Source organism: Lepidochelys kempii, chromosome 11 (assembly GCF_965140285.1).
Source record: "Lepidochelys kempii isolate rLepKem1 chromosome 11, rLepKem1.hap1, whole genome shotgun sequence".
NCBI classification, from domain to species: Eukaryota; Metazoa; Chordata; order Testudines; family Cheloniidae; genus Lepidochelys; species Lepidochelys kempii.
The window spans coordinates 15,707,403-15,735,090 of NC_136390.1; the positions used below are offsets into that span (position 1 = coordinate 15,707,403).

A 27,688-nucleotide genomic window follows, 5' to 3' on the forward strand; every position below is an offset into this window, starting at 1 on the left:
ACCCAGACAAGATGTCAATGCACATTAAAAGTGTATTAAACTAATTGAAAATAGATAAAAATTGCTAGTAAAACAAAGTAAATACTAAACATTAACAAATACTTTTAAGTGCTCCATAAAACCATCTTTCAGACAACTTAACTATTTGCATCAGAAAAAACTCTAGCAGTCAAAGAAGAAAATATTCCAGAAGAAAATATTGATTAAAAAGCTTCAGATGAATTTCAATATACCTTAAAAACAATTTTAATTCTTCATAAAATATGCAAAACTTTGCATTTTAAATAGTGTAAATTACTTTCCAAAAATTATGTTGATTATGTTAATTTTAATCTCGCAAGAAATGAAATCCTAATCACATAGAAAAGCATTAATAAATAATATCCAGAGAAAAAAATTACATATGTATTTATGTGTGTTGCACAGCATTTGTCAAGAGCCTTCAGATACCTTCTGGAACATATCTAATATTAAATGAACATAATGTTTGATTTCAATCGTTGATGTTAATATTCTGATGACCTATGTTGACTGCTTTGTTTATTTCGTAATGTCAATTTCTAGTGCTGTAATTAACCTTGACAAATAAATGGATGCATTTTGGTATCTCCATCTGAATAAAATAACAAAATTTCATTTGTCAGGAGCTTCCTTGGCCATGGATGAAATACTTCATTTCTTCGTAACACTGTTGAATGTAAATCCTTCTTGATGAGCAGCTGTGGAATACCAAATAAAAACTGACAGGCTGTTCCAGTTACCTGCTACTGCCACAGAAATTAGAATGGAATCTGAGCAAAGATTTCTTTTTTAGGGTAAAATATTACTCAATGGCATTATGTTGTTAATAAAATTTCTTTATCTGAAACTATAATTTAATATTTATGTATCTAATTTACATCTGACAAAGTAGCATATTCTAAAATTAGAGTGTAACCAGCAGACTATTAACTACTATAAACAATACCAAAACACAACCCAAACATTTCTTATGGAAATGATACATTTGGCATTGGGGAAGTATTTCAACTGCAGACATTGTTAAAACACAGCTGTTAATTATGGCTTGAAAAATTATTCAAGCATACAAAGATTTTCTGCTTAGGAAGTCATGTGTATATACATAAAGACCAAGAGAGCACTCCCAAAAATGCCCTTACTGGTTACTAATAGGTACAATAACAGTAATAAATGTCTGAAATTAAAACAAATAAAAATAAAATAAGTTTCTACACTTATGTTATATGACCCACTGGACAATATTTTCCCTTTAAACAGAAACTATAGAAAATATCACATCCTTTATTAACTCAATGCTTTCTTATGCTTAATAGGCAGGAAAGGAATTGCACTTATTGTAATGTTACAGTAAAGTATTAGATTGCAACTCACCTTTTAAAATATAAGTGGCCTTAATATTTATGATTGGTAGAGCATAATGCAAAAATGGATAAAGATGTGCATTTAAATTAAAAACAGAGCAACTACTTACAGAACAGACAGTGAGGCTTAACATAATAAACATGCACTAACTCTACACTTATGCAAAACTAAGTTTGTCCAGGAAACTGTAACCAACCGTTGTCCATCCACAAAGGTATAGGTTTTGTCCCTCGGTAATATGTTTGGATTTGTATTCAAATTCCAGTTCATTAGCTCAGTGTCTCTAAATGTGCTGTTCCACTGTTATATCCTTTAGCTGCCCTTGAGCTTCTGCAGAATCTGCAATCTTACAGTCACTTTTATTTAAGGTTTTATTGAGCCTCAAAGTAAGTCTCCCTTCAGTACTGTACAAACAGGCTTCCTTATTCATCCTCTTCAGGTTCCTGTGGTAAAATTGGGGCTTCCTCCTTTAAACAAGCACTAAAAAACCCAAGGATTGTGCTGTAAAGGTGATATTTGCTTTTCTCAGATGCAATGTTATGACCTTCATCTGGGTAGATCTAGCAGAGGAAAAGGAGAAAGTAAACAGTCTTAAAAAAAATCAGTTCAGATATTTAGGGCTCTAATTTTTTCAGTCTGACTTTCAAAGCTTTTCAGTTGACAACAGAATAACTATGTTAAATAGTTTTATGGTATCAATGAAAGTGATAAACTTCAAAGCAAAATTCATTTGATTGGGATTCAAAACCAGCACTAAATGACTGCATCGTGATCTTTAGCCATAAAAGCCTATGCTCAGATATTGTGTTCAGAAAAGCATTTCTGGCTGGGATTTTCAGTGCAGCCAAAGGAAGTATTCAACGGAAGACCTTTTCATAGGTGTTACTATTTCTCTACCTCATCCAAAGCCTCACACCTTCCCTCATGGTGAACATAAATAACCACTGTAGTCTCCTCAGCCCCCAGATAATGGGCGCTTTTCCTGTGCAAGGATAGAGAAGAATCAGAGGGGTAGCCATATTTGCCGCTTCTAAAGATCCAGACTAAGAGTCCTGTGGCACCTTATAGGCTAACGGATGTATTGGAGCATAAGCTTTTGTGGGTGAATACCCACTTCGTCAGATGCATGTGATCTGAAGAAGTAGGTATTCACCCACGAAAGCTTATGTTCCAATATGTCTGTTAGTCTATAAGGTGCTACAGGACTCTTTGCCGCAAGGACAGAGAAGAGACTTCAGGATTTGAGAGGGAAATCCAGGCCAGAGAGCTCAGCTTGAGTAACCACAGGTGAGTTGCTACAGAGATGCAGAGTGACCCGTAGGACAGGAATTCCTGCCCCACCCCACCCCACCCCCACTTCCTCAGAGCACAGTGGCCACTGCTCCATCCCAATGCTTGGAGTACTATATCCAGGGTCTTTATCTGTGGGTGGAAGGGAGAAATATAATCATGTATTACTTGTTTCCATTAGAAGCTACAATGTACTAGGTCCTGTATAAAAACAGAGCACAATCTATGTCCCCAAAATATCCTGCCAACTCCCTTTCCCGCGCCGTTTCTGCAGAGGTGTCTGCACATGGACACCTTTACTCTTAGGGCAGCAGAGCTGACTAGTGCCTTTGAATAGGGCCCTCTGCAGCCATGGAGGAGGGGATCAGATCCTTGGCGAAGAAAGTGAATGCTCTAGATCAGAAGTTCTGAAACACTTCCATTATATGAATCACATCTTAACAGACAGTGTTTCCTGGATACCTCCCATCCCTTCCATTTGTAGTCTCGCACACCACCCCCCCATCAGTGACGGTCGTGGAAAGTGGTACCAGGGGAAAGTGGTACCAGGGCTCCCAAATGGGAAGGGACCTGGTCTGTGGGAATGCAAATAGCCCAGGAGACAGTCTCCACGACCGTCACTGATGGGGGTGGTGGTGTGCGAGACTACAAGTTATCCAAAGAGCCCCTACATAGATAAGTATAGGTAAGAAAAAGCAAAATGAGATTAAACACTGAACAATGCACCTGTGAGAGACACCTGAGCATTACATACCTGCATAGTGTAATTCACTCCAGCTTTTATTAGATGTTTAATTAGTTCTGCTGAGTGTTGGAAATGGACTTTAGCTACAAGACAATAACATCTACATATTAGTGAACAACATTATTATCGTACTTATTTATTAATTGTATTTATTTATTTTCCTTTTAGATAAAGAAACTTTTTGGTTGAAGTTATGTGGCAAACTGCTACCAGATTTGCAGTTGATTAAGGTCTATCTACACTGCAATCAGAAGCATAATTGCAGCACATTTAGACACTCCCAAGCTTGATTTGATCTACCCCACTGGAATTAAAACAGCAGCAGCATGGGCTGGCTGATCGAGTACATACTCAGGGTCCTGTCCCAGGTAGGCTTGTACAGCCCATACTATTGCCTGTATTGTCATGGATTCACTGCTATTGTTATTTGAGCTAGTTAGATCAAAACTAGCTCAAGTATGTCTACACATGCTGCAGTCATACCAATGATTGCAATGTAGACATACCCTTTCTGACTGCACCTGAGATACATACCGTAGTAAATAACAATAGTGCTGCAGTGATGGACAGCACTGTAATACAGTATACTTTCTGGGTACTACGTAGGAATTCTTATTTTTCATCCATTGCTTAGCAAGGACCGAAATAGTTTGAAGGTGAGTAGCACTGGAGTATTCAAATGCAATTAATGTTTGTCCGTGTATTAAATGACAGTATGTCTGATTTTCTATTGTTTGCACAGGATTGTAAGAGACTGCGTTCATTTAGGAAATAAGCCTTTTGTAATGTTATTTTAATAATCTAAACTTCATGGTGGTACAAACATGCAGCTCTGGGTCCATGCTTGTGTTTGCTTCATTCAGAGCAAACATGAAACTAGGATTCAGTAAGTACTGATGGACTAGCTAGACTGTATTACTAGGCACCGTCCTGAAGAAGAGGGTGCACAAACTACTCAAACCCAGGAGTCGTCCCTGGAAAGCACTGTGCTGCTCAGACACCTCTTACAGACATAATTCCCTCCCTAATTCCCCTTTGGTCTGGAAGACAGAGGGGTAGTACTTTGCTGTTGGCCTATACCAGCAGCAAATTCCAAGTCTCCCATGCCAGTTCTGCCAGGTCGATCAGCACATTGACTCTGTCCATTTCCATTCCTCCCCACCTACCTGTTCTGAGAGGAGCAGAGCAAACATGTATGTGATCTAGGTAGGCTGTGCAAGGCATAAAATGCAATTTAGTACCCTAGATGGGCTTGGAATCCAAGTCACTATTTACCCCTTTATCATGAACAGCAAAATATACTAAAAGAAAACTGCTTGTCAACTAGCACAGGCCAAATTCTTTGCTGCCTGACACCCCTGGATTTCCACTGCAGGTGCTGCGCCTGGTTCTGGTTTCACTCATATACATGTTATATTGGTGTTAACTCCATTGACTATGCTCAAGAGCAAATTACCATCTAGCCCTAAATAGCTTAAGGATTCCCCATTGTTACAGTTTAATTAATTAGCCAAAGCGTTAATTTACTGAAAGGTACTGTTTATCACTGATTACGCTGACATTTATTATGCTTTCCATCACAAAACCAGGATTAATTTAAAAGACTTAAAAATGTATGTCACCTTATTAATAATTGATACAGTGCCTTTCACTAGCAACATCCTGCTTCACCAGATTTAAACAAATTAGAACATACAGCAGCTAAGAGTTACAAATAGGTAGCAAAGGAAAATGTCACCCATTTAGATTTACAATTGGCAACTGAAACTGACAATCAGGTCTCTTTGGATGGACAATTCTACTAGAAGGGAGACGAAGATGAACGGTATCAAAATGTGTATTCTTACTACATACATAATCTTTCTTTGAGCAGCTGTGTATTACAGGCTGTACCTACAAATGTAATTGCATTTATAAATACTTACTATCGGCTGTCCCATGAACTATTAGCAAATTCTCTTCTTTTAAACCATGAATATTGTGCAGTACACTGGATGCCTATTAAAAATGAACACACACAATGTAATTGCAGTATATTTTAAAAGCCAAACCATTACTTTTAATTACTTGTTAAAATAACTTACCTGATATGTATTTTCCTCTTTAGATGGAATGCCAAGGTATCTTTCTGAAAAAGCTGAAGCTACAAAGGAAAACAGGAAATTCAGAGTTAATCAAGATAAATTCCATTTTTAAAAATCTTTATTTCTGGTTAAAAGCCAGCAGAAGCTTGTTAAGCCATAAAGATGGCAAGTATCTTCATCTTGAAAAGAGATTAATAGACTTTAAGGCCAAGAGGGAGCACTATAATCATCTAGTCTGACCACTGCATAACGCAGGCCACAGAACTCTACCCAACAGTTCCTGCACTAAGCCCAATATATTGTGATTGAACCAAAGCATGGTGAAAGCCTGGCCTGGTTGAAGTCAATTAGAGCTTTGCCACTGACTTAAATGGGGCCAAGATTTCACCTCATATCTGTTAGAAAGACATCCAATATTCATTTAGGTTGGGATTTTTAAAGGGGCCTAAGAGCTTTAGGTACCCAACTTCCACTGATTTATGGAGAATGCGACACCTAATCCCTTACTTTCTTTTGAAAAATCTTAAAGACCTCTAAGTGATGGAGAATCTAGCACATCCTGTGCTTAATTGCTCCAGTCATTAATTATCTTCATTTTAAAATTGGAACCATATGTCCAATTTGCCTAGTTTTAATACAGTTCCACTACACTACCTGAACTTAGTTAACCTGAGTTACAGATCTGCTGTACAGATATTTTAAGGAAATCATTTAATAAAATGGCAGGATGGGAAACACTCACCATACAACTTCATGTCTGTGATTGGTGCAATAACGGCTCCACATTTAAAAAGTCTTTCATTGGATTTCAGGATCATTGATGCAATGTATCCACCATATCCCTATTAAACCAGATAACATGATTTGCAGTTTGTTTGTTCTTGTTCATTGTTCCTTAATATAGATGAAGTTAAAGAGTATCATGCTACCTTTGTCATGTCATTCCACAGTATTTACACCTGCAACTATTGCTTTAGCGTGAATTAAAAACCTACGAATGAAGTGTGAGAAAAGGTGTGGCAGTTCTGTCTTGCTATGAAGCCTGAGGCTTTAAAAATATGTTATAATTTATGATTTTTTTAATAATAATAATAATAAGAGGTATATTTTAATTTAAGATACCATAGTCTCATTGTGCAGACTAGCCCTCAGCCTGCAGAAGAACTGGCGAGTGATACAAATAGAAAAACTGAAGGTAAGTGCGTCAGAGACAGTGCTTAGAGAGGAGAATTTTTGTTTACATTAATGTATTTTGTGAAGATTTTTTACTTATTTCTGGGTAAACACTGAGGCTATAGATTGAGGCTAAGGAAGAAGGGAGAGCTGTCACCTGTCCTCTCTCTAAACTTCAGTCTTCACAGATGGATTCCCATTGCCTTCCATGGGGATTTCTGCTTGACACATTGTCGCATGCCCCTTAGAGAGGGTCAGATTCTCTGGTACACTTTGCCCCACAGAAACTAGCTCAAGTGCTGCCTTAAAAGGAGCAGAGATCACAGTGTGTGCGTTGGAGACTCTCAGCTGATATATCCTGCCATAAGCATTCCGCCGACCTTGCCAAAAGGAGATGTGGCTAGAAGAAAGGTGGCCAGTAAGTTCAATGCTCTGCATTTCTGTGGCTAGGGTAGCATGTGTTCGAGCAGCCCTCAGGCTGCTGCACTGCAGTACAGGGGGAATGGCCTGCACAGAGCAGCTGCAAGATCAGAGGAGTGCCAAGATGAGGTTTAAGACACCTCTTCACATCTCACCACCCTGAAAGGCACTTCGTGCAGAATGTCTGAAATCCATCTTCTATTGGTGGGATAAGGTGGTATGCAGAAGAGAAGTGTGAACAGGAGTCCTCTTATTTGAGACTATCCACCAGGGTTTTGTTTCCGATGAATATGACAATCTACATGAAATGCTTGTAGATTAACTCCAGAATCTTAAAAGATGGAGTTCAATGTCCTGCAGTCCAGGTTTAATGCTTTTACTATATTCATTGTGTTTCTCTTAGAAGGGCTGTTATCTTTTCTCTCTTGATTATTGCTAGAAAATTGCCCTGCTGAAGGTGGATTTTTTTTTTTGCATGATAATTCTCTGTAAAAATTAATCCAGCAGAAGGGCACTGAACAACGAAAAAGTAATGGAGAAAGGGTTCATTTACGTCTTATTGAGATGATTTTCTATATCCTTTTCTTCATTTCTAAAATGGTTAATAAAAAAAGTTAATCTTTCTGGAATTCTCGGAGCATTTTAAAAACTTTGCTAAATCTTAGTTAAGGAAAAAGAGATAAATCAAAAAGTGTGTTCTTGGGCTCAGAACTTTGTCAATGCTAACTGGGTACAGAGAAGAAAACAGAGAATAATACTGGGATTTTTGAAAAAGCCTAAGAGAATTAGGTGCCCAATTCTCATAGAAATCCTAGCCTAAATTGCGAAAGACAACACAAAATTGCCCACACATAGAAAAAGATTTTGGCGAAGAGAGAATGTTGATGTGGGTGCCAGTAACTTGTATAATTCAAAGAGCTGAAGGGAACAATAACTTCTTTCTGCCTCCAGGTTCTCTTTTTCTTGGCCATTTGTTTAATATTCTGCTTGTACTTTTTGCAGTAGTTTCACAGCACAAATTTAATTCTAGATAGGTATTGCCAACTTATTCAAAATTTATACCTTGTCTCCATTAACAACCCAGTTTAGTTCTGTTGGGAATATTTTTCTTTGGGGTTGTGCCTTTGCTTCCAGCCAGGATTCCCCGGGCAGACATATAACATGTATAGTTTCCTTCAATGGTTATACAATATTTAGTTGGTATTTTATGATTTAAGAATCTGGACTTCCTGTTCTTAGTTAAATTTCTGTGGCTTCACCTCTACTACCAAATTTTCCACAAGTTGGTTAGCTACACAGTCATACTTTCAAGCTTATTTTCAATTTCCATGATGGAAAGTTGTAAACTATATATCATCACAATTTGATATGTAACAATTAAGAGAGACTCTTCTGATGTACTTTGTGGGTAAGGTGTGTAACTTTCCTGCAAGTGAGCAAGATAGTTTTGGTGGGCTGCCTGATAGACAGAGGTGTTTGTTTTTTACACTTTGCCCTCTTGATATTTCAACTGTTTTTGTTATTACTGCTAGTAGTTTATATTGTGGAATTTGTCAAGACTTTGTTCTGAGTAGCTCAAAAGCATGTTATAACATTCAAGGATGATGGAGAGCTCCAGGAGAGCAATATGTGTGCGTCCAACTGGGTTGAGATCAGCATAGGTAATCCACACAATCCTCTTACTCTTTCAGCAAAGGGCATCTTCTGTTCACTTCCTTAGTCAGATCATCAAAAATGTATTGCATATAAAAGAAAAAGAAATTTTCTTAGTCAACAATGTTTCATATGGTTGAAGGCAAACTTTTTTTTCTCCTGCTGGTAATAGCCACCTTAATTGATTAGTCTCATTACAGTTGGTATGGCAACGTCCATTTTTTCATGTTCTCTGTGTATATATATCTTATATGTATTTTCCACCGCATGCATCTGATGAAGTGGGTTTTAGCCCACGCAAGCTTATGCCCACATAAACTTGTTACTCTCTAAGGTGCCACAAGTACTCCTCAAAGAGAGATGTGCACCCCTAGTGGATGAAGTCAGTCATGCTTACATTTCATTAGTTGGAAATAGAGCTGGTCAACACTCAGAATGTCCCTTCTGTTGGAAATTGTGAAATGTCGATAACATTGTTTTTTTTTTCCATTACAGAACAAAAGCTAGACAATTTCCTCTGAAAGGAAATAAAAAAAATCATTTAGGAAAAAAAATCAAACCATTTCAGTTCATGTTTTTCCTGAAACAAAATGGAGAGGCTGACTGCCCGGACTCTCACAGAATCATGAGGCTGGTCCTGCCTACAAAATGTGCTGTGAAACATTTCAGGTTGATGAATCTGCATATTTTTACTAAACATCTTGTTGGAAAATCCCCAACCTGCTTTACTTGAAAATGTTTTCTTTTTTTGTGGCTAGCCTCCAAACAAAGTATAAACTCAGATGCTATTGAACTTTTGACAGAAATAGTTTCTTTCATCTTAAGTGGTACACTAGGAGGTCATGTGTTTGGAGAGGAAGGTCTTGTTGCATGTGGAACAATAATAATAGTCAGCACTTTATTTTCACTAGGCTGCACAGCCATTAACTAATTCCCACAATGCTAGCTCCGAGGAAGTAAGTATTATCATCCCCATCTGACAGACAGCCAAAGTGAGACTCAGAGGTTAAATGGCTTGCCTACAGCCACAGCAAGACAGTAGCAGAATGGGGATTAGAATTTAGGGGTTTCATAGTGAATACATACTGCTTCAATAACTGATGACCATGGTGCCTATATATATTAGAAGCTGTGGTTTGATTGTTTGTTTGTTTTCACTGTGGAATTTTAAAGTATTAAAGACACAAAATATTGACATTTTCAAGGTAACATTTTAAAACTAAATATCACAAAGGAACAAATGTCAGTTTCCAAAAGATACAGCTTGTCTTGTGTTAAACGTCTAAAAGCTCGTTTCAAGTGAGATAATTAAGATTCTCTTTAACTTTTTGCTAAAGGTTAAACCTTTACCTGGGTCTGTATGATGCCAGAGACAACAGCATATAACATTGCTAAACAGCTGACAAAACAGCAAAAGGGAGACGTCTAAGAGATGGCACAAAAAAGGACGCTAGTCAACACTCTAGGATCTTATCTCAAATAACTCAAAAAGCTAAAAATGTCTGCATATAAATTGTGTATTAAAGGGACACTGTCAACTTAAATATGGACTAGAATTTAAATTGTACAAGAAATGAGCTTTTACAGAAACTAAGACCAAAAGAAACGTTTCCACACATTTATTTTAAAAACTTCCAATGGAAAAAAAGTTTTTTCCCCTCAACAATTAACATTTTCCCTTGCAGTATATGAGCAGCATATTTTGCAACAGTAGGAACTGAAAGTGAAAGTTACTATAAAGAAAAGTGAAACTGACTTGTTAGCTGCTAATTGTTCAATATGAGAAAAAAATTGAATCAACATTCAATAATGACAAGTAAATGTGATTTTCATTGTTAGTAACAAAAATGGTTATTTGCAAAATACGTAAATCAATCTGTTTGCAACAAATGATTTTAAAATTGACAGTGTCCTCCTGCTATTTTTGTAAGTTACCTTTCCAAATATGCTCAGTCGGTTAGGATCGATGAATGGTTGTTTCAGTAATGACCTATAAGAAAAAGAGAAATGTTACATTCTGGAGAGTCATATGTGTGGAGTGGGTTATTTGTAGAAGAAAGAATTGTGATAAACTAAGTGAGAAACAGATTTTTAAGAGTTCAAATAAGAACTATTTTATTTTAGTGAAGTCTTGCAGTTTGCTTTCAGATCCCTACGCTACAGTACTTGTGTTTTGGCAATGATCAAAATTATGAATCCTCCCACAGAGGTAATTCATCAACTGTGCTTTCAGAAGGATAATACAGTATAGAGAAGAGAGACTACAAATTTCAGGAAAACTTCTGTCTGCTTCTTAATAGCATCAAGAGAGAAAGAACTCTCAGGGCCACCTGGCATACCCTCCTGCCCAGTGGTGCACCCACAGAAACCAGATAAAAGACAGAGTAATGACTCTGAACTCATGAATGCAGAACTCTGATTTAGAAGAACTCTTAAAATTAAGATATGGAGCCAATTAGACTGCTTATTAGAGCTCCATGTCCCAAAGGAGGCCTCATTCACCCAGTTGGGAATGTGACTATGGTCCCTTCCCCACTCTGCAGATCTGCCAGTGTGTGGTAGCAAGGGAAGGGGGTTAGGGAGGCGGGAAGAAGCATGCTGCTACTTTCAAGAGCCTGTGAGGCACTTTGTGAAGCTTTCTGTCTGCATATGGAGGACAGAGTCCTTCCACTCAACATCTTTGCAACTCCACTCCTATTTCAGAGATGCAAAGCCATTTGACCTGTAGGCAGTTAATGTTTTCATTGTCTTCAGGGATTACAGATGACTTTCAGAAATGTAAAACATGTCATTCTAAAATTGTTCAACCAATACATGAACATACCTCGTACATGAATGTAGGTAATAATCCGTCCATTTCTAAAATACCATGCAATCAACGAGAGGAGTGGTCCCTTAATAAAAAGTGTTATCATATTTTTACATGTAAATATATAGTAGGGGCCTGATTCTCTTCTTACTTAAATTGGTATAAATCTGCAGTAACTCTGTTGCAGGCAATGGAGTTACCCATGCTAAGACTGATGATCAAGTGAGAGGATAATAAACCCTTTGGCCAAATTCTGCTTGCATTTACATTATTGTAATTCTGGTGATTTAGTGTAGTCACTCCAGATCTACAGTGATTTAAGTGAGAACAGAATCTGACCCTATATGTCTAAGACGTTATATTTCACTTGTAATGAAGCACTGTATATCATGCCATGAGTCATTTTTCTAAGGACGCTAGAAAAATATGTAAACTAGATTAGATTTCATATTTAGATTAGGCCCGGAAGGACAACTTTATCAAAGAGGAACATCAATCCAAAACATTTTTCCCTTTGATTTTTTATTCATTGAATCACACTTTGCAATGAAAAGCCTAATGTTTCGAAACGTGCTACTGCACTAAAGATAAGCATTTACCATATTTCATTCTGCAAACGGAGACCAGTAATAGCTGGAAATTTTCAGTTAAATGTGTCTATTCATCAAAGTAAAAATGGATTAAAATAGAAGAAAAGTTTGCACATACGTACTCTACAGCTGCTATTTGGTCCTTCACTTCCACTGAACCTAAGCAACGATGGACTTCCTGTAGAATTTTAAGGCCTTGAAATCCACTCCCTCTGCCATCAAATCGAGCTACGATGACATTATCAGAGTTGACAAGCACCGAATCCCAGTCAACGTGAAACTTATCTGTAACCAACTGGCTGCCTGGATCTTCATCACTGTAAATACCAACACACCAGACACAAACACAGACTATTGACAATGTGATACACTTTGCAGTACTTCAATATTTTATTTAACCTAGACAGCAGAGTTCAGTCAGTTTGTGCAACCCAGTTGAATTACTGTCAGCTTAATCTATACCATCACATTAACCGGTGTTCTTATCCCTCATGGCAGCAGTAAGCAAAATAATTTGTTGAACTGCATAAAGCAAACCCACTATGACGATAATGCCATGCAGTAGGTGGGATACTTGGATAATTTTTGCAGAAACAAGGTAGGAAAATGAACCACGTGCTTTACATAGAGTGATCCCGAAATTAACATTATGCCTTCTGGTTATTTGAATTCTGGAAATTCCATTTTAGAATTTGTTAAGATGCTATAGGGTGACAAAAGGGAAAAATCATTATTGCAGCCTGATAACTGAACAAGAAATAAAATACTCCTTAGAATGATGTTTTCCTAGAAAACAAAAATACCTGCATTATCACATCCTGGAATGGATTTTTGTGAAGTAGACTGCAGAGGAGAATTAAGTACATTTTGGGGGAAATTATTTTTCACTGTCAATGTTTCTAGCAACAAAAGGATGCAGGCATGAATGGTAAGTTGTTTTTGTTGTTGTTGTTGTTATTGTTTAGTCATAAAATAAAGATTTTACAGCAGAAAAGAGAGAAAGGAATAGGAGAAAAGAGGTTTCTATGGGGACAATAAGCATTTTTCATTGAAGGTAAGTTTACTTTTTTCATTCCAATGAAAACAAAATGTCAGTTTTAAAAAGGAGACTTGTCAATTTTTTTTCCCAAAGATAAACACAGAATAAGAAAGCAGGCTACCATGAAGTTGTAAAAAAAATGCAAAATGCCTCTGTGCAGACTGCATCTGCCAGTTGAATGCAAATTAAAATGTAAAAGTGTCTGTGCAGGCTGTATGGAAATTAGATTGGAGAGTGTCTATGGGAATATTCTCGTGTATAAGAAGGATGGAGGCAGAAATTATTATTTTGCTGAAGAAGTCTAAGCTTGGAAGAGTTGTAGAAATAGGGAAAAAAAAAACCAACACAGCCCTTTCAATCACTGTTGTGTCATAGGCTCTGCTGGCTGATTATTCAGTTTTATTTTTGCTGTGGGTAATAGAAAGTTCAGCTGCAAGGTACGCTTTCAGACAACTTGTTAATTAGCATGTATATGATACATAAATCTGTTTTCAAATTTACATAGGACCTACCATATTTATGTAACTATAATTTCAGGAACTAAGTTTGTGATAAATTATTTTTAAATGGCATATCAATAAATTACCTTTGGGTTTTCATTCTTGTGTGTCTTGAGTAAACAATTTAATTTAGAAGACAAAACGACAGCATGTTTTTTTAAAAGGAGTTAACATACAATACGGCTAACTATGAAACAATAAACATGAAACCCCGCTTAATGTCATATGAGCTGGGTGGGAAAATACCACTTGGCAGGATTTCAGTTTCTTCATTAATTGAAGTACAAAAGCAACAGGCACTCAGAAGCTCTTCCAATTTATATTTAACATTTAGAATGGGCTTTCCAAAAGCGTTCAGTGTTGGTCTAACTGCTCCCATGGAAGTTTTTCTATTGACTTCAATAGAATCAGATTTAGAGCAACGATGAGTTTTTAAGGAAAATATTACCCTAAATGTTCATAGTCAGATAATTTTCCATAAAAGCACTTGTCTAGCTAATTATGACTCTACATGCAGTTCTTCATTACTTTTGACTATTTCAGAATTGCCCACCCGAACTCTCAAAAATCATGAGTCAGGCCCCCCAAAAATCATGACTTAAAATCCATGAGATTAAAAAAATGGATTCTTGGTTTTTGAGTTTTTAGATGCACATCGGTCACATTTAAAAGCTTTTCTCTGCCACCAAAAGGCCTGAGATTCTCATATAATCATGTCTTTCAAAAGCTGGGGCTTTAAGTTAAAAAAAAAATATTGTGAGATTCTAAAACTGCTCTTTTTTCCCCCTGAAGCTTGTTTTTTGGTAGAAAATGGCTGAGTTTTCTGAGCATCAAACTTTAAATCCCACATGTCTTGCAGTGCAGTTTTTGATGGGTTGCTTTGACATGTTAGTTTTGGTGTGTATTTCCCAGGTGTTAATTTATTTCAAGGATGTCTACATAGATAAAAGAAAAGGAGTACTTGTGGCACCTTAGAGACTAACCAATTTATTTGAGCATGAGTTTTCGTGAGCTACAGCTCACTTCATAGCTCATGCTCAAATAAATTGGTTAGTCTCTAAGGTGCCACAAGTACTCCTTTTCTTTTTGCAAATACAGACTAACACGGCTGTTACTCTGAAACCTACATAAATAGTTTGTGATGGACACTTAAAGCCACTCCCACTATGGGATGTGGCAAGTGGAATCCATTTCTTACTGGTACGTGTCCCCCACCCCCAAGGGGGGCACGTGGTCTCCTCATGTGATCCTCTATGTGACTCCTCCCCACCCCGCCCCCAGCCTGGGCCCCCCAGATTCTCCCTGTCCCCTCCCCATGATCCACTCCCCTTACTGGGGCGGGGGAGCTCTGTCCTCCTCCTGCTGTGCAGGAGACTTCAGAACTGCAGCAGCGAAAGGAGCAGAACATGGGGCCACTGGGTGGACCCATGCCCACAGCTCCTCCGACACAGCTATACCACCCCCAGCCCTTCCCCACAGGGTCTCCTCCATCTGTACAGCAGCCCCCGGGAGGAGCTGCCGGCATGGGACTGCCTGGTGGCCCCATGTTCTGCTCCTTTCCCCACTGTGGTTCCCAGGAGAGCCCTGTGTCTCAGGGGAAAGGAGCAGAATGCCAGCAGCGTCTCTGGCCGCTGTACTACCCCAGCCTCACCCCACCCAGCCCTGTCCTTTGGTAGGGCTGTACCTCCCCCAGCCCCGCCCCCACCCCTGTCCTCCTGTACAGATGGAGCCAGAAGAGACGCAGCTCCGTGGAAGGGCAGGACTGGGGGTTCTGCTCCTTTCCCCACTGTGGTTCTGGGAGAGCCCTGAACCACAGGGCTCTCCTGGGAACCAGAGTCGGATAAGGAGCAGAACATGGGGCCGCCGGGAAGCTCCATGCCCGCAGCTCCTCCAGCGTAGCTGTCCCGCCTCCAACCTTGTCTTCCGGCAGGGCTGCTGTGCAGACAGAGGAGACCCTGCGCGGAACGGGCTGCGCTGGAGGACGTTCTGCTCCTCCCCTTTTTGATATGCCATACCAGCTATAAGTATCTTGCCAGTACGGGGGACCATAGTGTACTGCCCTACTTGTACTGCGGGATGGTGCAAAACTCCCAATGGCATCAGTAGTGTCAGACAAGGGCTTCAGAGTCTCTAACTGCTCCTAACACAAATGACATTAATCATTTGGGCTGTAATTCACCCCTTTGCAGAGGGACAGGACATATCCTATGAATCATTTAAGTCCCACTTATGCCCTTAAAATAGGGCTTAAGTGAGGCTTAAGTGGTGTGCCAGACCTTTACACAGGGGTGAATTCCACTATTGGAGCACAAGAATGGATTATGTTTTTGTGTCCCTTTTCAAATCTTTTGCTACCAAATGTCTCTGGTTTTGACACGGATTGACTGTATCAAACCCCGAAAGGGGTATGGTATGAAAAAGAAGTCTGCCGTAAGAGCCATTAACATGGACACACAATCTATTTCAATACAATGGGGAATGCAATGTACATCACCTCTCTTGCCACACCATTTCTTGAATTCATGGACTTTTCCATCCATTGTAGCTACTCACATGCTGAAATATATATAAAAGGACTACGGCAGATTGAAACTGCACCTAACCATTATTGCAGTATGGAATCAGATCCATTATTGCACACTTCACAATTAGAGGTGGGCTTGAGCTGCAAAATTTGCATTGCAATCCAATCTTTCCCAAAGTGCAGCAGCATTTGGATCCAGGGTCTTGATTTATACCCATCTCTGCATACAATCAGCTTCTGTTCATTGTTAACTTGCTCATATGCAGCATGCCAATAATACTGCAGAAGTGGAGCACTGTAGAAGCACTCAGTATCTTCCACTGCTACACCTTTTTACAGGATGCAGTGTCCCCCTTCCATGACCCCCACTGGCTGGTATGAAAAGGAGTAGTGAACAAAAACCCGGGGCCATGAGCACAAGCCTCCTTGCATCCTACCTCACCTGAGCATGGATAGACACAAGTGAATTCTCTAATAGGCAAAGCATTACACATATTTCACAGCCAGCAAAATCAAAACACACACACAGAAGGGCCATATCCAATTACATGCCTTTCTCTATGTTTTCTAGGAACGTCATTTTGCAGCAGTGTTACTGTATTTTCAACAACAAAAGAGGAGTAGTGGGATTCAAGTGAAGGAGTTATCTAATAATTCTTAACTTTATTTTTTGTACTTGTACCGGAGCAGCATCTTATGAGTCTGCAGTGATAGCAAGGCTGAGAATGATTCAGAAACACTGTTGAAGTTCACCATTGAGGTGCCATTTAAACAGACAGAAGCTATCAATAATATACCGATATCATTGACCTTAGTAGGTAATTTGTATGCCTCTTGCAATTCAGTCACATACACCTCAGACTGTCTGGAGAAAGAGGCAGCTCATCATCTGTTTGGTCTATTACTGAAAGGAGAAGAATCTTTTCATCTGGGAGCTAAAGCTAAAGCTTTGGCTCTCGTTAGAGCTTGGAGGGGAATATGTAGTTCTTATCACAGTGGCTATTATTATTATTTATTTATTTCTTATTTATTAATATTATCATAGTGCCTGATCAAGGACATCCACAATACAGTACAAACGCCCTCCCAAAACAAGCTCATGAATCTAGTGCACAGTATGAAAAAGTATCATAATAGCAATATGAATTAGTGAGGGAAACTAGAGCTCAGCAGATAAATTCTATCTATGGAATTCAAAATTGAATCACTGGGAAAACAGTCTCTTTTGCAAATGGCAAAAATCCACTGAAGGAAAAAAGAACATTTTGCAAAACTGACATGAAAAGAAAATTCACCACACATTCCTTTTTTGTGAGCAACTTCTCACATGGCCCTGCTACCAACCGCACCCTTCATCAACAGTATGAGATCAGATCCCATAACAATCCCAAGCAATGGTGTCAGAATGCCAAGCACTCCACCCATCCCCATTCATCTTCCCTGATAGAGCCTATCATAGCTAAAAAGCAGACAGTACATTTGCAACCGTGCAAACCAATGCATTTATCATTGCGGGGGGGAACACCTCCAGAAAAGATCACATTATCAGAATGGAATCATGTGATAGCCTGAAATGAAATACAGCTAGTATTGCAGAAGCAACATGAATATTCTTTAAACAGCCATCAAAAATGCTAAAGGCCAGATTGTGGTTTTTAAGCCACAGCTCTGAGTACTGGAGATGCAGCGCTGTGTCCGAGAAATGAGGAAAGGTTGTGGTTCCATACTGTGCTGCTCCTAGCCCTCATCCACTGCTTCCTTTGCTGTGCCATCCCTGTTCAGGAGGTTTAGAGAAGATTGAGCCATGGCCCATGTTCTCCCCATCCCATTTCTGGAGTCCTGGTCCCTGAAAAGGAGCAGCCTTTGCATTCCCCATAGCACAGGACTGCGGTTGTCAGTGAAATAGCTGGAGAAAGCTTCTTGCTTGTTTCTCAGATCCCATATGGCCTGTGGTGGGCAGTGGGAACTTACTAAATGTTTAGAAAAAGGAGAAACTCCCAGAAGACTAAAAAGAGCTAGGTTTTCACAAGACTTCCACAAAGCATCAACACCAAAAGAGCAGAGAATCATTTTCATTCCAAAGGGAAAAGAATGAAAAACCTAATTGGCAGGAGAGTATGCAAAACACGTAAGAGTTATGTAGATGGTTCATTTATAATGATCCCCACAAAATTGACCTGCAGAATAACTTCACATGTAGCCAGATGTAAAGGACTTCTGGGATGTCCTGCTTCTAAACAGGGTGTAATAAAAAAGGTAGAATCTCTCATATATTTTTATACTGCATCCTGTGGCAATGCACTGTTCCATCACTTGCAACAGACATCCTCTACAACAAATGAAAATTCCAGAAGAGAATCATTAATGCAAGAATGTTATCATGCTGAAGGTCTTAGAGAAATACCAATAGTTACATTTTACCTCCCTGAATTCCTGCTACATGTGTTATGGCATTCTTCTTCACCATTGTACCTGCCCTGTTAAAAAAATTGCCACTTTCCACCCTATGGTCTGGGATGCTGGTACCAGATCCATGTGATGTATAGACATGCTCAGTTGGCTTGAGTGAGGCCTACCTCTGGCACCATTTCAATACTGGGTGGAGAGTTTCCTCTACATTATGGAGGTATAAGCAGACATGTATAAAGTATGCAACACTTCCAGGAGAGTTAAGATATTTGATGTCTACTTAGGAATATACAGCCTGATAATTTTTTTTCTCTGAGTTTAGAAGAATCTTTCTACTGATTCAGTTTCACTATATCCACTTACAGTTTGTACAGATTTAAATGACATTAAATAATGAATGCTGACATTTAAGATGCATTATCTTCAGATTTTGAAAGAATGAGGTTAATTATGTTCAAGAAGAAATAAAGAATGATTATCACCTCTCATTTTATTACCCACATTAAATGCCTTAGTCTTTACTCCACTTAATCATTTCCTGTGTATTATGAAGGACTGGATCATCCAACTTTTTTAATGAGTAAGCTGAACCATAATGAAAAAAAAAATAAAAAATCTGAAATTTAAACTTTGATCCTAATTATATAGAAAAGAGATAATAACCACACTTTAAAGCAATTATTGTACACCTCTCTAACCCATAGGCTACCGTGTATGTATTATATTTGAAGGCAACTGAGTGTGAAATGTATTAGTAGTTTAGGAGGAACAAACTGAAGAGTGGACAGTGTTAAATCTATTTAGTACTTTATGGCCTATGCATCGGAATTCACGAAAGAGAAATAGGGCTAGCCAGAGGCAACCCGTTACTGTGTGAGGCCTATACCTCTGCTAGATAGCCTGGTGTTCTGACCCAATATAAATTTGAACAACAGTGCTTTGCACTTCTGTCTAATGGTCATAATACGCTTTACAGCCATTAAGGAATTAAGCTTTGCACCTCCTTAGGATGAAGGTGAGTCTTACTGTAAGGAAATTTAGGCCCTGATGCTGGAACAGACTCTTTGAGGCTGGGCTCCGTGATGTGTGGAACTTAACTGAATTCAGTGGAATTCGGTGGAGGTTCAGGGGTTGGCCAGCACAGAGTCAGCTGCAGGACTGGGGCCTTAAACATGAAGGCCAAAAGTTTCAAACCTGGGTGCCTAAGTTCAGAAGGCTTATTTTAGGCACCCAAGTTTGGTCAGAGAAATTGAGTGATTTGACCAAAGTTGGACTGGAAGCCTGTGACAGCAGGAATAATACCCAGATCTTATGATTTCCAGTTTATTTATTACTTGAGCTATGATTTTGGGATAGGAGTTTTACTGAGCCATCTACAGTACAAACAGAGCATAAAAGATGGTCCCTACCCACAAAAGTTTACAATCTAATTCGGAGCCTCAGTCCAACATACTTTTTTTCTGAGCTAGTAATGAAAGTCACCAATACCAAGAATAGCTGGATCAGGTACCGGGCATATGCATGACATGCAGAGCTATAATCCCCTGCAGAAACTACAGAGCTGCTTTGTAGAGACTGCTACAGCCCAATGGCTGAAGTAGAATTTATGAGGGGGGCTTACATGCCACACACACCCTGCCCAAGTAGTAAGACTGTGAAGCATCAGCATCCTGTGTGCACTTAATTGTGCATCTAAACTTGCTGAGACCTTGGCCCCAGAGATACAATAAATCAGCCAACTCTTGCCTTCCCTCTCCTCTGCTCCTTTCCCCAACCTTTCTTTCCTCCCCCTTCTCCTAAATTCACTTGTATACTGCAATCCTGTTGATATAAACACTTTAAACCCATTTACATCTACAGAGAAAATATAATTCTACTGACATCTCAGTCATTTACACTGGATCAGAAGTCATTTGCTTGCAAAGAAACAGATAGAAACAGATAACACTAACCATTGTTATTGAGGACTACAGTGAACGTTCCTTTTTTCCCCTTTCAATTCCTAGATGGCTTGGTAGTTAGATCACCCCTTTGAGACCATGGACAAGGAAATAAGTGTGGCTGCACAGCAGGATTAATGGTTCCTCTGGTGATCTACCACTAAAATAACCATTGTATGGACACTCCTAACATGTGTGCAGAAGGAACAAAGTGACCCTAAGTCAGTCACAGAAGTACCACTTTCAGAAGGTAGAATGTCTGGGAAATGACATCACACAATCAGCCAATCAGTGTTACCTGAAACAGCCTGATGTCCTTCCTGGAAGTACAGTACTGCTTTTTGGAGGTGGTACTTCTGGTAATGAAAAGAAGCAAGATGTCAATTTTGAGGTTGTTTGGATGGACAAAATATCTAGCTTGCACACAGGCTTCCAACCACACCTTGCCTCAGAGACTGGAGCTATCCAAAGTCTGTATGAAACCCCTGGGCTCAGTCCTGCAATGGTCTCACAGATAGAATCTAAATTGACTTCAGCTGAAGTTCTGCATTCTCAGGTCCCATTTGGGTCATCTCTAATTCTAAAAAGAGATTAATTTGGCGACCTCAGTGTAGAGTTTGTGGCAAGCGGGGCTGAGAAATATCACCTCTTTCTCTTCAGGTGGTGGGAGAGGTGAGCCACATTAAATGAGATAGAGAAGGTCTTTCCTGTCAGATTTTCAGTATTGATTTTTCATTACCATTTAAAGGGATTTCTAAAAATAACTTCTGTTAACATTAACTCTGAAAATTCAGCACTGCAAAAGAAGGGGTTTCACTGAAGAGAAGCAGAAATTCAATATTCCAGAGGTAAGAAAACCAAAAATTTGTATTTGTCACTAAGGTCCTTTCCCTCCCATTTGTAAACACCACAAAAAATAATCACTTTATAGGCATAACTTTCTGGTATCACTGACAGCCTGTTCACTGGAGACCTGATACCATGCAAATATAGAACTCAAACCCTGCCTCAGTACCACTCTTGGGTGCTGAAACTTCTGCAAAAGAAAACATTTTAAAACTCTCTCCAGACATGTATGTAAATAATGCTCAGTCATAGTAGCACCTTCTCTTTTGCCTTCCTCAAATTTGCATTAACTTGTAGCACAAGAATTAAATATAAGTTGAAGAATATTTATTTACTCAGCTTTTTTAAGTCACTTTTTAAGCAAGTTACATGAAAGTCCCTGAGTACCCTTATTTACAGAAAAACAAGTTTTTGCCATGGCATATGATACCAATTACGCTGGTGTCAAATGAGTTTATCCCTTGGCCCTGGAGAACAACTGCCTATAATATAAATGTGCTCAGTCATATGCACTAGCAAGTAGACTCTCTCTCTCTCTCTCTCTCTCTCTCTCTCTAATGTCTATCCTCTCCTCCCTGAAGGAGAGGTCACATTTTACATCAGCCATTAAAAAAAAGAGATGCATCCACTAGTCTAACTGAAAGATAGTCCAGGAGCCCAGTTTTCAAATGTAGGCACTTAAATGGAATGTCCAAATGACATATTGGGCATTGAAATCAGCACTTACTGCGTGTTTACCTACTAATGCATAAGAACTGACCTGAATGCTCAAGTGCAGGAATTCTGGACAACTTATTTAGAGGCTCATGCTTGCAAATTAGGCCTTGTACGTATAACTATAAGTATCTTTGGAGATTTTTATTAAGCAGAAGACACTAGTTTAATGTATCATGTCCTAGTGTTCATCAGGGATTACATTTTCAATATGCTGCATAGGCGTGTACCCCTCCATTCATTTTAACAGGAGTCACATTGTTAATGCCCTACACACAGTACTGATGGAAAATCTATCCCAAGACTGTAAATAATACAAAGCTGTAAATGCTGTATGCAAGTGGTATAATACAGGCATTAGACATATGGCTTCCATGTTTGTTAACCAGAATTTGAAACCCAGTCTGTGGGGCTCCAAGGGAGAATATAAATCTAGGGTGCTGAAAACATCAGGATGGATCCCAGAGTCGGAGTGTCCTAACATGACTCCTTTTTACCAATGATGAATTAGTTAGTAACCACTGAGATGTGAGAAAAACAAATATGGCTAATTAGAAACAAAGGAACAAATTTTGTCTGCTCCAATGTGGGTACATGGAGAGAGGAGAGTGTGTGTACTAAGAATCCCTACCTTAGCTCTCCTGCATATAACACTACAGCCTTAACACTATAGCCCTCACTCCCTGGGCAAAAATGGAGGTTGGCTAATGCTGATAGAGGTATTGATCACTGCTGACATATCAGGGTGGATTGGAGGTGTGATCATGGCTTCCCTCCCCATGCACACATGTCCTGTGAATGAGTAAGCAGAAGGAGGCTGGCTCTGAAAGAAACATAGCTACTTTATTTCTATAACATGGGCTGCCAGTGAGTGCATCCGTCCTCCCATAGTCTTTCCACTGACTTTGGTGGTCAGTGGATCAAGCCCATAATGTCTCCAGCCACTGGTGCTCCAGTATTTTATCCTCTCTCTGCTATTCCCAAAGCAGTTGGGCTCTAGAAGTCTTAACTGACTTCTAGGCAGTTGCTATTTCTACCAGTGATAGAAGAAAAAATTATACAAAAAAACCGTACAGTATCTCTGGTGATGTAAACAGGCATGGTTCTAATGAAGCCAGTGGAGCTACTTGAGATTACACCAGGTGAAGATCTGGCCCTTCACATCTAGCTATCAATAACTTGAACCATGTTTATATTGACAAGCTCACAAAACAGGATTTTTATTTGCCAAGACAGAAAACAGCATCTTCCTGATAACAAAGGTTTTAGTTTACCAACTCAAAAGCTGTGTTATAGGGAAAGTGATATTTTCCCTACACTCACTCCCCCCACACATATATTTTACAACTGAAAATACAGAAATAAATCCTCTCTTTATACCCCCATTTACCTACTTTTATTATTTGTAGTGACCCTAAATAGATACTTACATTATTAACAGAACAGCATACTGGTTTCGATCTGTGAAATCCTTTGGAAATGACAACTGTAAAGGAAGTTCTTTTAAGAAAAGAGAAAACCATTAAAGGCAGGTAGTTACACAGATCCAAAATAGTAAGATTTGAAGAAAGTTTTTTCTGTGTTAAAGGAACATTTTGCTAAAATTACCATAATCCTCAATGTGAACCATTTTAATTTCTGTCCGCAAAATCTTTTTCTTTAAAATAGTTTCTTTCAACACAGCATTATTTTCCAATATGTAAAATTCTGCAGGAAACAAATAGGAGGAATCAGGGTGGAAAGATACAATGAATCACCATACAAGACAGAAATCAAGATACCAATAATTAAAGAAAAAGAGACAAATATACAATGTTAAACCTTTTTATAGTTTCTTTCTTTAAACAAGTTTTATAGTGCACCTACTTTGGAACTCAAAAGCCAAACTACCAGCTTAATTCACAATGTGCAAGGGGAGCATTAATGATTTTGTATTCTCTGTTCTGGCTTCAACAAGTTTTGTCTTCATTAAATATCAAGGGCTAAATTTTGCCTTGTGGTGCATGGCAGGTGGTAGGGGGAAAGAGCAATACCCTCACTACCCACTCCATTTAGGAGCCAGGCACAATGCAGATATTAGCATACCTGACACACAATGGGAGCGTGGATGGTTGTACGGGAGATGCTACTATGCTGAACAATGCTCTGTGTTTACAAGAAGGCAGGCATACAGTCCCTGCCAAAATGGATGCCTGATAATAAGAAGTGGGATAAGACTGAGAGAGCACATGATGCACCTATCACCAGTGGGAGTAAGGAGCTTGCACCTGTCTGTCCAGTGCAAGAAAATGACCCAGAACACCTTTACTTGGTCACTACCTTTCTGTATTCCTCCCTCTCCCACACTTCAATGAGGAGCCAGGGAACAGTTTGGCTTAAAAGCCAAAGCCAGATTTGAAACAACTCTTTTGCATTTGGATGAAAGATCCTACTGTTCTTTTTTATTCTCCAATCTCACCCCTTAATGTGGATTTTTGAAATCATACATCCTCATTTAGGGCAACAAGGGATAATCTAACTAGAATGTTAATTCTGGGCAGTCAACCAAAATGTTATAATTATAGTGTTAGGATATAATAATTTGAAGTAATCTTTAATCACACTCTTATTCTTTTATTAATAGAGGGGGATTATCTAATCTTTCACTGACACATTATAAATAAATCTTATCTCATTATTGGGTTTTTCTTGTTGTTGTTAATGGTAAGCACTCTCTCTCTAGACCTACTGCCTTCTCTTCTTTCCATAATGTTCTATGTTAATCCCACTCATATTTCTGCTTTGTTTCTTCACAAATGGGAATTTTAGAAACAAATCACAAAGAGCCAAATTCTACTCTCATAAATACTGGGCAGCTCCACAAAAGTTAATGAATTTACAAAGTATCAGAGGGGTACTAAGTATCAGAGGCCGTGTTAGTCTGTATCCACGAAAACAACGAGGAGTCTGGTGGCACCTTAAAGACTAACAGATTTATTTGGGCATAAGATTTTGTGGGTAAAAACCCACTTCTTCAGATGCACTGAGTGATATACTTAGCCCCTAGATCACTTTTAGGGTTTCTACAATATAGAGCTTGACAACTACAATAAACAGTAATACTGAACATATGAAGGAGAAAGGGCAGTTGTTAGCTTTTCCTTAATTAAGTGGATTAGGATAGTTATCAACATGCTGTAACTCTATTATGTATTTGAAAGGTCTGATCGGTATGACATTTTGAAGATGCAGGGCCAGATCCTCTGCTGTGGCTGAGCTGTGCTTGGCCCAGACAAGAGGAGGATGGACAAAGATGGCTTCTTGCCACCTTTGTAGCCCTGGGATCTGGGAAATAATGTGCATCGGCCTGGACCTCCAGCACAAGTTTAGAACATCTTGAGGCTGGTTTAACTAGTGCCAGGTGCCTGTGCTGTAGATTGCCAGGGTGAAGGACTGCTGGGTGGGACTGGAGGGATTGGCAATAATTGCTGCTATGGTGGTCCTACACTTCCTGATGTTTGTGGCTTGTTTGCTGCTCCCTGGCTGCTCTGACAGTGCAAAAGTCCATAGCAGACAGCATAATTAGCAACATCTGAAATGTAGAGGTAATGGACCTGATCTCACAAAACGCAATTCTTGGAATTCCTATTTAAAATATCAGTGAAGGCACTCTGGATTTGCACCAGTATACTGAGGGCAGTACTTGATTCATTGTATGCAAGTTAAATCTGATGATCAGCCCTGGGAGGTCTGTACTTTAATCCAGAATAATTGGATTATAACTTTAAAAACATTTTTAAGACTACAGAAGACATTTCATACTAGAAACATAATTTACATAGTGAGTGAAAGGGATGAAGAACATCCTGCCACCTAATTAACTCAAGTGTAAATAGTAGGTGAAAGATATGCATCTAGCCTAACATGTATCTGAGAAATCCTGGGAATGTTCTAGTCACTTGATTAATTTTTTCTCTTATCACTTCCAGCCATGTTTATTGCTAGAATGTAATTAAGACAGGTTTATGGAAATGAATTGCATATTTTTTTCTTTTACTTATGTTAAAACAGAGATTATAATAAGGAGTTTCTGTGGAATGGTGCTTACTTACTTCCAGGGTTACTTGTAGTGTGCACGCTAACAACTGGAACGCCTGGCCCTATTTTTGTAAAGGGAGAAAAGTACAAATAATAATTAAAGTAGAAACTGTTTATGAGTTGCTCTGAACTTCAACAAATAGCAAAGATCGCAATAGTTGAAGGAAGGTGAACACAGAGATGACAATAATCACTTTGTGATGCAAATCTACAAAAGTGCAGGAAAAATACCATATAATTCCAAAGAGTTCCATAATTAAGAAACTCTTTTGGTATCTTTTTTCTAGGTATTACAGTTAAATGTAGGTTTAACATATTAAAGTATTATTTACTGTATTGCAGTAGCGCCCAAGGTCAGAAAGTACCAGGACGTGTACCCCATTTTAGTAAATGCTGTATAAACACACAGGAAGACATGGGACCAAATTCTGCTGTCAATTAGACTGGTGTGGAACTCAAGCAGCTTCACTGACTTAAATTACTCATGATCTTGAGTGGTGTAATTGACAGAAGAATTGGATCTGCAGTCCCTTCTCTGAAGAGTATACAGGCTAAAAAGACAAAGAAATAAAAAGGGTGAAAAGGGAACAATGGTTTTAACCACTGCACATGACATATTTGTCTAAAAGATACATTCTGAAACAGGAAAGAGACAAAAAGAAGGTGAAAAGGCCTTGTGTTGAGGAATGGAAGTCAGGCGATTTAGGTTCTCTTCTTGGATTTGCTAATAACTTCCTGTGGGACTTTGGGCAATTTACTAAAACAAAACAAAACCCAACCAACCAACCAAAAATTCAGAAAAGAATCTAAATGTTTAGTACTGATGTTTTTTAAAATAAATTTTTTTATTTGAAATGACTTTTAGTTTCAAAATTTATTTCAATTTTATTTTAAAATTAAAAAATCTTTTAAAGAGCTCAAAAACTAAGATGTTTTGTTTGACCTGAAATTATTATTATTATTTTTTTTTTACTTTTCAGTTTTCCAAAAATTAGAAACAGTTTCACTTCAGATTGACCTAAATGATTATTTCTCTCCACTTTTCTGGTACTGCAAGTGAACAAAAAATCAGTTTTTTTTCATCACTCAACAAGGAACACCAAAGGAAAGCTTATAAACAAATAAACACAAAGAAAGTCTGACAGGATACCAGCTCAACACTAGTTCTAGCAAACTGGGAATTAATTCTTCACTCAAGTCTCTGGAGGTGCTCGAGAGATTAAAAGGGATGGGATAATGAGACAGTGCTACTGACTGTGGGCAAACAGGAAGTAGAAGTTAGACTATAAAACGTGCTCACAGGCGAACAGAAGGTGAAAGAACTGAAGCTTGAAGGATCAGGCTAACCAGCAGACCCCAAAGAGTTTAGCAGAGGTGTGTTTTTGTTGCAGCTTTAAGCAGGGCCTATTGTTTGTTTTAAAATGTGTGTATGTGTTGGGGAGGAGGGGGATATTTGTCTGTTCAAGTTGGTTTATCTCAAACTCTTGTAAGT

General features: G+C 38.8%; 1 protein-coding gene across 2 annotated transcripts in view; it reads right to left on the bottom strand.

The window, feature by feature from the left end:
• Nucleotides 1-316: 316 nt before the first annotated feature.
• The window catches only part of DPP10 (dipeptidyl peptidase like 10), a 451,471-nt gene continuing 424,099 nt past the window's right edge, over nucleotides 317-27,688 (bottom strand). Inside the window, exons 17-26 of one of the 2 annotated variants that reach the window (XM_073305256.2) lie at nucleotides 26,211-26,258; nucleotides 23,728-23,826; nucleotides 23,550-23,619; nucleotides 12,270-12,464; nucleotides 10,684-10,738; nucleotides 6,245-6,344; nucleotides 5,503-5,561; nucleotides 5,344-5,416; nucleotides 3,428-3,501; nucleotides 317-1,943 (exon numbers count right to left, since the gene is read on the bottom strand). In XM_073305256.2, coding sequence (XP_073161357.1) covers nucleotides 1,806-1,943; nucleotides 3,428-3,501; nucleotides 5,344-5,416; nucleotides 5,503-5,561; nucleotides 6,245-6,344; nucleotides 10,684-10,738; nucleotides 12,270-12,464; nucleotides 23,550-23,619; nucleotides 23,728-23,826; nucleotides 26,211-26,258 — 911 coding nt within the window. In that variant the 3' untranslated portion in view covers nucleotides 317-1,805. The remainder of the gene's footprint in view (nucleotides 1,944-3,427; nucleotides 3,502-5,343; nucleotides 5,417-5,502; nucleotides 5,562-6,244; nucleotides 6,345-10,683; nucleotides 10,739-12,269; nucleotides 12,465-23,549; nucleotides 23,620-23,727; nucleotides 23,827-26,210; nucleotides 26,259-27,688) is intronic. The other variant, XM_073305257.2, reaches the window with a different exon arrangement.